General features: G+C 39.0%; 1 protein-coding gene across 1 annotated transcript; it reads left to right on the top strand.

Annotated features, from left to right (window-relative positions):
* The first annotated feature begins 311 nt into the window (after positions 1 to 311).
* Positions 312 to 10,159, top strand: WDR74 (WD repeat domain 74). Its single transcript, XM_063438725.1, has 11 exons — positions 312 to 394; positions 806 to 912; positions 3,139 to 3,260; positions 4,404 to 4,467; positions 5,873 to 6,016; positions 7,269 to 7,370; positions 7,460 to 7,560; positions 7,755 to 7,810; positions 8,709 to 8,851; positions 9,685 to 9,741; positions 9,831 to 10,159. The coding sequence occupies exons 1-11, from the start codon at positions 337 to 339 to the stop codon at positions 10,017 to 10,019; spliced, it is 1,143 nt and encodes a 380-aa protein (XP_063294795.1). The 5' UTR covers positions 312 to 336; the 3' UTR covers positions 10,020 to 10,159.
* The last annotated feature ends 325 nt before the right edge of the window (positions 10,160 to 10,484 follow it).

The raw sequence follows: 10,484 nt of genomic DNA, 5'->3' as shown, positions 1-10,484 counted from the left end.
CAAACAGGTGAGCAAGTATGCATTATGTCTAAATATGAATAACAACTAGACACTGTGACCCAGAGGGGCCCACAGACACTGTGTGATAATTGGCTGGGGGTAAAATGATGAAAATATCCAAATTAGACCATTATAATTCATTTTCTTTCTTTCTCTCTCTCTCTATTATATAACATTTTTATTTTGTCTCAGTGTTCTTGCGTATCACTTATCTTACATGTTTGTTTCTTCCCATAGTAGACTTGACTACCAGAACTACACGTCCCGTCGATCCTAACGCTCTGACAGGAAGTGATGTAAGGGAAGTTGTCCTTGGACTAGCCTAGCGCTGTAAACATGGCGGCGCCTATACAGAACCACGTGTGGGTCGGTACCGAGACTGGAATATTAAAAGGTCAGAGGTCACGATCACAATACCGATTAGTTGACAATATGAGTCTGGGCATGGTGATTGTAATTTCGTATAAATAAGGGGCATTTATATTGAGTATGGTATGTATGTATTCTGTTTTGGGAAGGGAAGGTGTATTCTAGATCATTGATGTACTTTTTACTTGTGACAGTTTATATCATTAAAGTGTTTAAGATTTGCGTTCTAAGCAGAAAGGTGTAATTACTGTTTAGACGCATTTAACTATTAGCCGTAACATGCTATACTGATAAATGCACATGTGAATCAGTGAATATCCTGTCTGGATTTGTATTTGAATGCTGTTCGTTAATAACTATATTCCTAAACATTATAAAAATCCTTTAAAATACTATGAGCTATAGTGTAAACATAACTTCCATGTGTATTACTCAGGCATAAACCTTGTGAAGAGACAAGCCGCCAATTACACAGATGTCTCATCTCTCACCCCTGGACAAGAAGTAAATGTTATGTGCTGGGGGGATCCTCAGGAATCCGAGGTGAGTTAAAGCAGAACTGTTGCTTGTGTGATTTTCTACAACAGAATAACTAAGTTAACTTTTCGTTGTGATGTTCCCATTTTTATATTTGCATGCCCAGTTGGGCATAGCTGTAATAGCTGTATGCACTAGCCATGTGCCCATAAGGCACCGCTGAAGGAATCCCTGAGTGCACATGCACTCAAATTACATTTCTGTGTAAATGCTCCAAAGGCATCATGGGGCAATGAAGTTGTCCACAAAGAAGTGCAGAGGAGGTAATTTTTTTAATTTTTTTTAATGGTTACTCCAGTGGATATTGCCATTTAGTGGCTGAGAGCATCAGCTGACCTCTCTCAGCCAATGAATGACATGCTGTGCAAAGCCTAGAGTTCAGGGTAGGCTTATGACACTAAGTGACACTGGCAGATGTTTTCACCTCCAGGACAACAGAAGGGTTAAGCTCAGTATGTGCGTTTCAAAGTTAAATGTTACACAGACTAAAAGCACTGTGAACACCTCAAATTACTGAAGTGGTCATGGCACTTGGAGTAACTCTTCAACTCCACTGTGTTTTTGTTTTTTACCTTGGTGAAATACTACATTTCTGCGGTGACAGAACAAGGAGTATCACTTTATAAGAACAGACAGTTCTGCTTTAAATGGGCAATCTCAATACACTTTAGTGGTTATGGTGCCAATAATTTAATTGCATTGGGTGCATGCATTAATACAAATATCAAATTGTTGTCACACTCTCCAATATTGGGGCATTCAATACCTTCCCTAGGTGCTTTATAAGAGTTTGGCACTTACCTAGGTGCCTGCAACCTCTCTCTTCTTCTGATATGGCTTGTTTCAAAGTTTCTGCTTCCACTTTAAATACATAAATTCTACCCCGTGTGGTTCTCATTCAATTAATTTTGTCCAAATAGAGACTAAATTGATATTTATATTGTGGAGGAAAATCTTCCATTTTAGACATACTAGAGAAGACTATAGAAGAAACAAAACAATCAAATTGTTCGGAAACAGATTGGATTATTACCCAGGAACATCTGGCATGCTATACTGGTGTAATACATGCATAAGCTAGACAATAAAATTGAATAGGGCTTTTATAGGTGTGTGCAAGCGTTTACCCAGGCACGCATAATTGTCCATCGTGCCCTGCTTAGGTCCCTATGCACATATATTTGAATTTGTGTTTGCGTGCTATGTTTTGAAGGAAAAAAATGTTTGTGTACTTCTGGTTCTCTGTAAAAATGTACCCAATTTCTTTAACCCCTTAAGGACACATGACATGTCTGACATGTCATTATTCCCTTTTATTCCAGAAGTTTGGTCCTTAAGGGGTTAAAGGATCACTATAGGATCAGGAACACAAACATGTATTCCTGACCCTATAGTGTTAAAACCACCATCTATCCACCCTGGGCCCCTCATGCCTCCATAAATATAGTACAAATCTTACTGTATTCAAGCTTGAAGCTGTAACTCTGCATGCTGTTTGACTCAGAAAAACAAGCAGTGTGCTGACATCATCAGAAGTGGTAGCCTGATCCAATCACAATGCTTCTCCATAGGATTGGCTGAGACTGACATGGAGGGAGATCAGGGGCAGAGCCAGCATGATTCAAACACAGCCCTGGCCAATCAGCATCTCCTCATAGAGATGAATTAATCAATGAATCTTTATGAGGAAAGTTCAGTGTCTGCATGCAGAGGGAGGAGATACTGAATGTTTGGATGCAATTTAGGCAGCCATGAGCCAGGAAGGATCTCTAACAGCCATCTAAGGAGTGGCCAGTGAAGTTATCAAAAGGCTGTAATGTAAACCCTGCATTTTCTCTGAAAAGACAGTGTTTACAGCAAAAAGCCTGAAGGTAATGATTCTACTCACCAGAACAAATTCAGTAAGCTGTAGTTATTCTGATATAGTGACGATAGTGTCCCTTTAAATTGGTAAATTGTAAGTAAAATTAAGGATGTGATTTTAAGTCTGGAGCCATCAGCATAGAAATCAGTTCTCCACATAGGTTACAGTGTCTTTCTCTTCCTTTTTTTGTTTTCCCGCCCTGCTAAATAGGTGCTGTAATGAATTTGTTGGAATAAGGCTCAAAAGTAGATAGCTGAAAAATGTTTAATGAATAGACTCATCTGGCGTTTTCACTTATCATTAAAATGTTGTGTTCTTGTTATGTTCTCAGAAGTGTCCTGTAAAAGCCCAATTCCTTATCTTTCCAGATCCTCATTGGCTGCAAAGATGGGACAGTGAAAGTCTACAGCGCAGAGAAATCTAAATTCACAGAATTTCATGATTGCGGAGGAGGAGAGGGTGTGTTCCGTGGCCTTGGAATCTTAGATAAGTGAGTCAGAGCGTTACTGTCCATTCAAAAGGGTGGCTAAACATTATGACAGTTGTAGTTCTATAGACTTGGTTCAACTAGAGTTTCCAATATTGGTTCCCTAGGTGCTGTTTGTCTACATTTCTAACAGTTTTTTTTATAGAAAGGGCCACGGCTCTGTACCTATTATCCAGTGGTGGGACTAATGTAGAGAGGGACCTGGTGCAAGAAATGTTTTGGGGAACCCCTCTAGCTTAGCACAAGGGTGGCCAAAGGGTAGATCCCCATCTGTTGTACAACTAGAGATCTACCATTTGCCCATCCTTGCAGGTGTGTAGTTGCAAGCAGTGTTTGCATTTGAATGTAAGCATGTTTTTGAATAGAGTATTTGTGTGCATGTAAGGGTTTGTTTGTGTGTGGTGTTGCCTTTTAAATGCAGTTGTTCATGTTGTGTGTAGTGTTGATGTTTGAATGAAGGGGTGTTTGTATATAATTTGGGCATTTGAATACAGCGGTGTGTTTTGTAATGTTTGCAATTTGATTGGAGGAGTGTGTTTGTGGTGTTGGCTTTCCACATTTGTGTATAGTATTAGTAATTTAATTAAGTGGTTTGTTTAGATATGTTTGGCATTTGATTGCAGGGCTTTGTTTTTATATGTACATGCCTACACAGATATAAATACATGCACACATTATAATTCTTATATGTTCACTCACCCTCCTGTTACATACTTTTGTGTGCAGTGGAGTGGCTTCACGTGGGACCTACTGATGGCTCAGGCTGATTGGAGCGTAGGGCTGGAGAAGCTCTGTCCTTCTCAGTGTCCTTGGTTTCCATTGATTTTCTATATAAATGCATTGGAAGGCTATTGCGCATGCGCAGCAAAACTCCATACTGTGCCATTCAGCATTTCCTTATATAGATGCTTTCAATCAATGCAACTCTATGAGGAACGTTCAGCGTCTCCATGCAAAGCGTGGAGACGCTGAACGTCAGTGCTGCACTTAGTGCAGCATTGACCCAGGATGCACCTCTGGTGGCTGCCATGGCAGATGACATGTCATAGTAAGTTTTGAGTAACCGTTCACCATGATGGAGTTAACCCAGCCTTGTCAGTAAGTGATTCTTTGCAGTTCAATGATGTTTCTCATTTTCTGTTTTAGTGCCATCATAACATGCGTGGAGTCAGGATTACTCAAGGTGTGGCAACAGGGATCCTCTGAGAATGTGAGTATTACTTGGGTAGCTAAGTAGTTTAGCTCTCTACGTGAAGGTTCTAAGGTTGAAAAATGCATCATACTAAACATCATATGATTTAAAAAAAAAAAAGTTTTAAATGAGGCATGGTAATTGTATTAAAAAAAAAAAAAAAAAGTGCAAAAGTAATTGTATGTTTTCTGCATGCAGTTTGCTCTGAAAGTGATCACATTGTGTGAAGGATACCGATCCAAACTGTTCTGGTTCTTTAGCATTTAGGATCTATGTTTTGCCAGTGATTTTAGTGCTGAGGGCACCTAAATGTGTTACATACAGCAGTGATGCTTAAAGGGACAAACCTATAAGTAGAACAATGAACTGTGCTTTCCCTGACCACTTAAAGGACCACTTCACTGCCCACATGGGAGAGAGGGGGGAGGAAACCACTATTTAGCAGATATACCCCCAATGAATATGTATGAATTTCCATACATGTATTCATTGGGGTATATCTTAAGAGCTTTCCAAGACTGCAGATCTTATGAACTGCAGCCATAGCAAGCCCTCCCCTTTTTTTTCCCTAAAGAGACTTGCTGTCTCTTTATAGGAAAATAGCCAATCAGAGGCTTCTCATTGAGAAGCCTCTGTATTTGTTCACACGTGTCGCACATGCGTCTGGTCTGAGGTCTAGAGCTGAGGAGCTGGTGAGTGGGGAGGCAGGAAAATGGAGCGTGCCTGCTACTTCCGTTGGCCCAGGGGAGCTAACGGAAGGAGTCTGCAAACCTCCCGGGCTGTTTGACAGCTGCGGGGAATGTTCCCTATAAAATTTATAAAAGTGCGGATTTCTCATAGAAATCAGCACTTTTATAAACTAGGGTTAAACTATGCTACTCACCCATAGAGCTCTTCAGCAAGCTTTTGGGGTTCGGAGTGGTCCTTTAAGTCAAGTCTAGCACATCAAACCTAGTGCAAGCGAGGGCATAAATCTGTTTCCTGAGAAATAAGCTTTTTGAAGTGTTTGACTTGATTTGCTGTTAGGTGCAGATTATGCCAAGTAAAAGTGTTTACATTTTGCATATTGTTATAATACAAGATTGGTATTTAAAGCACCTACAATTTTTTTTTCTTGCATGTCTGGCCTGGGACCAGTTATGTCTCAATGTGTAAATTGAGAATGGCACAAGGACAAAGACTTTGCCTAGGGTTTTTTATGGTTGGGCACTATTACAGTTTTAGAATCATGCAAGGTAGTAGAGTGAAAGGTCACGAGCTGGTGTTGACATCTTCTAGAAAGAATAATAAATAGTGAAGCAGCTATAAACCGGTGGGAATTAATGGAATAAATCGAATCTGTTGTGGTGTTTGTTCTGGATTTGTCATTTACTGCACAACCCTAATAGACGTGTATATTTTTTATTTTTTTATTTTTTTTTAGCTAGAGCTGCAGGTTGGGCCCGGAGTGAGGAAGATGCGCCAGTGTGATGCTGATCGTAACAAAGTAGGAACAGGTGGAAAAGAAAATGATTTGAAAATTTGGGACCTGCAAAGAACAGAGGAACCAATCTTCAGAGCAAAGAATGTGAGACTCCTGTGATGTGCAGCACAAAATTAGCAGCCAATGGATGATGTTAAATGTTGGCCAAAATTGATATTGCTTTAGTGAAACGGTTGCTTCCTCAGATGCTTGAGGGATTGAAATGTCAAACAGTTAACATGATTTGACTTCTTACTAATGGGTTGTATGTATTCCTAACCCTATAGTGTACTCCTCAACATTTGGATTCAGGGTCCTCCACTCTCAAATGAAATAATTGGAACTTATGCTTGTTCGAGTGTCAGGGCTCACTTCGTACAGCTACCTCTGGTGATATCTTCCTGGGGATTGGGGTGCACACCCAGAACATGTATTTCTCAGCAATGGCGCTGCTGTCCAGACAAAAAATATATATAAAATACAGATTAAATTTTACAAGGCTACTTAGTCACCTATCTTAGAAAACATATATGGGACTTGATTTACACTATTTGACATTGTGGTTGGCTTAACACAATGTGGCCAAAGTACCCCATTTACTATGATGAAGTACCCCAGTATCAGTGGAGCCAACACTAATTTAAACATGGAAAATCGTTGGATTGGCTGAGCTTGTTAGAGGCATATCAGGGGCCGAGCCAGCATAAGCCAAACACAGCCCTGGCCTACTGTGCAGTACTGACCCAGGAAGCACCTCTAGTGTCCGTCTGAGTGACTACCACTGGAGGTATTCCTAGGCTGTAATGTAAACACTGCCTTTCTCTGAAAAGAAAATGTTTACTGCAAAAAGCCTAAAGGGACTGATTGTACTCACCTGAACAAATACAATAAGCTGTAGTTGTTCTGGCGAGTAAAGTCAGGCTTTTTGCAGTAAACAAATACAATAAGCTGCATATAAGTGCATTTATTTAATTAAATCAATTTGGATTAACCCCTTAAGGACCAAACTTCTGGAATAAAAGGGAATCATGACATGTCACACATGTCATGTGTCCTTAAGCGGTTAAAGTAGTTGTTAAATGCCTTTCATCATAGCTATAATACAGCAACATATATGAACAAAAGACTAAAGAAATAGTGATGCTGCCGCTGCTTAGCTGGATTCTAGTAGGATATTAGGTTGCCCGTAAAAAAGGACTGCTTTGAGCATGGTGGTCAAATGATGGCTAAATCATTGTAGTACACATTGAAATTTGAGAATATTTGACATGTTTATGGGTGAGCGTTGAAGGTTGGGTTTATTGTGCTGTGAGATAGGCTTCTTGAAACAAACAAGTCTTATGGTTTTTCATCAAAGGTGAGGAATGATTGGTTGGACTTGCGAGTACCAGTCTGGATTCGTGACCTAGATTTCATTCCAGGAACAGACAAGATTGTCACTTGCACAAGTTACCATCAAGTAAGTGTCACTTTTGTTTTCTCTTTTATCTCGAAGATTTAGTTTGATCCATAACTTCTAATATTAACTTGTGCCTGTCTCTCTGTCAGGTTAGAATCTATGACCCCAGTTGCCCTCAGAGACGACCAGTTTTGGAGGCTTTATATGGTGAAGATCCTCTAACTGCACTGAGTGTCACACCCGATGGCATGTAAGTTCAGAGGTGTGATGGATCCCTCACGTCCATAACTTTAAGTAATGCTAACTAATACTTTTTTGTATGTTCTCCAGCTAGTTACAACCTCTTTTAAACTGTGTGTGACTTATGAGCTTGTAGTCTGCGTTTTCTCAAGGCGAATAATTTTTCACATCAGGTTTTTCTATTTATCATATTTTCCTTTATAGGTCTGTGGTGGTTGGAAATTCTCATGGTAACATTGGAGTGATCGATCTGCGGAAAGGTATATACTGTATTTATTAAAATAGTATATAGAGCTTGAATACGAGAATTGGACTCTGGGTAATTTTTTTTAAATCTTGACTTCAGATGTCACCTTCCATGAGATGACGACATAATGTAAACAATACCAGTTTAATTGCTGGAACTTGTTCGTACATGAACATGATGTGGAATACAAATGGAATGTTTTGTGATAGACTTTGTAAATGACAAAATTCAAACAAACCCTGAACATACAGATTCCTATCACCATAAAAGCAGAAGTGGCTATGGAGGTCTGAGTTAATCTTTTTACATAATTGATGGCAATATAAAACACGATGGCTTCAGCAATTTGAACATCCAAAAGTTCCAAGAAATCAAATCTAGCCTTTCCATTCACCATCTGGTTTCCTTTTCTTTTGGAAAATACAATGAGAATGGCAATCAGTAGTGCAAAAAGATCCTCCACCTGAGTATACATGCAGACAATGCACAGATGCTTCCAGTAGTTTGAACAACATTTGTTCGAGTAATCAAGACCAGAGAGAAAAATCTGTCTTCCACTAGAGGGCTCCACCACTCTATCAAAATGGATAACAAATGTTTTTAGCCTTAAACTGATAATTGAGGGGATTTGGGAATGGAGCTGCAAATCTAGGCCAAAATAACTGAATGTTTTTTATAAATTGTCTGATTTGCCCTAAAATTTGCAATCCTTGTATTGGTCCTCCATAATTCACTGTTGAATGAATAAACTGTAAAGTATAGGTCCAGTATGTCATCTTTGATATTTTCTTCACGTACCAGTGTAATTATTGTAATCTATATTAACAGAGATTTACAATTGGGATGTTTTTTTTTTTTTCTTGTTTTGTTTTTTTTTTGCTCCTGCCTAATTTCTTTCTTCGTTCTCACAGGCAGTCTTCTGCGTGCTCTGAAGGGATCTGCAGGCTCTATTCGTTCTATACAGTGTCACAAATCAATGCCCCTTGTGGCCTCGTGTGGTTTAGACAGGTTCCTGCGGGTACATCACTTGAATGACAAGGAACTTTTGCACAAGGTACAAATCTGAGTAGCTGTCCCCATATGTATCTGTATGAAGGGTGGATGAGTTTGTAATCTAGCCAGGGATCATCTAGAGTTGATGTCTTCTTTAGTGATAGATTAGATCTACAGATATAGTGTTCACACATCAGTAATGGTTTTAAATGGGAAACAGAGGAAAATTATCGCATAATGGGGGCATACAGATACTTGGCCTGCATATAGAAATGTTGCTTATAAACTCTGTAACTTCTCCTGACTACCAGATCAATTAATGACCTGGGTGTCTGAAAATGCCCTTCCAGTTGTTTCTACATGCATTAGCAGACTAACAGACTATGCACCCAATGAGAGGTGTGTGAATCAGTGTTTTTTTTTTTTTTTTTTTATCTCAATCATTACAAGCATTATATATATATATTAAACTTAACATTTATAATACAAACACTAAAAAACACATTTTGATCTACTGAAAAATTATTAAGATAACTAAATTACGAAGGATGATGAGTTGTATTATATTGGGATTTAGATGGCAGTGTCCACAATTTAGTTTGGCTTTGGGATGTGCCTGGTACACTCCTTGTGCACGCTAGTGCTCCCAGGGCAGTCACGTTTGACTGAGTTAATGAGCTATTTAAAAAAAATTCTCTGCTATTCTTTATTGGGCATCATTTAAAAAAAATAAATAAAAAAGGTACAGTTTGTGATTCTCAAATATATTACAGTTGACATGTAATTTACCTGAAATGCTTAAAATTACATTAGAGAATAACAAAAGTAACTTATGAAAAACCCTTTTGAAAGCCTTTCCCCCTAATATTTATAAATTTTCTTTTACTACGTCAGGTGTATCTCAAGTCACGGTTAAATTGTCTTCTCTTGACGTCACGTGACAAATGGGAGGTGAGTAGCGAGTTAAACTCGGGGTGGTGGGCAATAGGCAAGTAGCCATACAGTAGAAAGTGTCATCTGACAATTTGCTTAACCTTCAGGAAGAGGAATTGGTTGCAACTACTGAACAGGAAGTCAAAGATGAGGAGGATGAAGTCTGGGACGCTATGGAGACTGTGGTGGAGAAAACTCCAACTATACGGCAACCGGTCACAAGTGATTCTAATGCAGAGGATATAACTAAAGTCTCCACGTCCAAGAAGCAGAAAAAAAAGAGGAAAGTCATCTGAAATGTACCAAGCTCTCTTAAAGTGTCTACAAGTAAATGCTCAGCATGGAAGCTGTTGTGCTTTTCCCAAGTTGCTGATGGACATTGTTAGAGCAAACTGTCATTAATGCACTTTGCTCATTTTAGAACTTTGTCCACTTACAAGTACTGTAATTAAAGGATGGCGAATACTGGCTCTTCTAAGCTGCTGGGAGACCATCTTGTGAAGAAGAAACCTGTTGCAGATACTTCTGCTTCCTCTATAGGGACAGTGAACAATAATCTGACATATATGTCTTTCCTATTTTTGACTGGATCCCAATTATTTTATACAAAAAACGATAGAGGATAAAATATATATTCTAATAAATTGTTCCAGTCATTGGGTGCAGTGTTTTGTATTGGCATATTCCTAATGTTAAAGAAATACAGAGCAGGAGTGCTCATTGACTTTAGTGATTTATTTCAGAAAGGAAGCACGATTACA

This window comes from Pelobates fuscus, chromosome 12 (assembly GCF_036172605.1).
Source record: "Pelobates fuscus isolate aPelFus1 chromosome 12, aPelFus1.pri, whole genome shotgun sequence".
NCBI classification, from domain to species: Eukaryota; Metazoa; Chordata; class Amphibia; order Anura; family Pelobatidae; genus Pelobates; species Pelobates fuscus.
This window is presented reverse-complemented; position numbering and strand designations above follow the sequence as displayed.

Excerpts from the sequence above, each read along its gene's own strand:
- WDR74 (XM_063438725.1), top strand. The coding sequence starts at position 337 with ATGGCGGCGCCTATACAGAACCACGTGTGGGTCGGTACCGAGACTGGA. Across the intron at positions 7,371-7,459 it reads CTTGCACAAGTTACCATCAA|GTTAGAATCTATGACCCCAG; the intron begins GTAAGTGTCACT and ends TCTCTCTGTCAG. Across the intron at positions 8,852-9,684 it reads ACAAGGAACTTTTGCACAAG|GTGTATCTCAAGTCACGGTT; the intron begins GTACAAATCTGA and ends TTACTACGTCAG.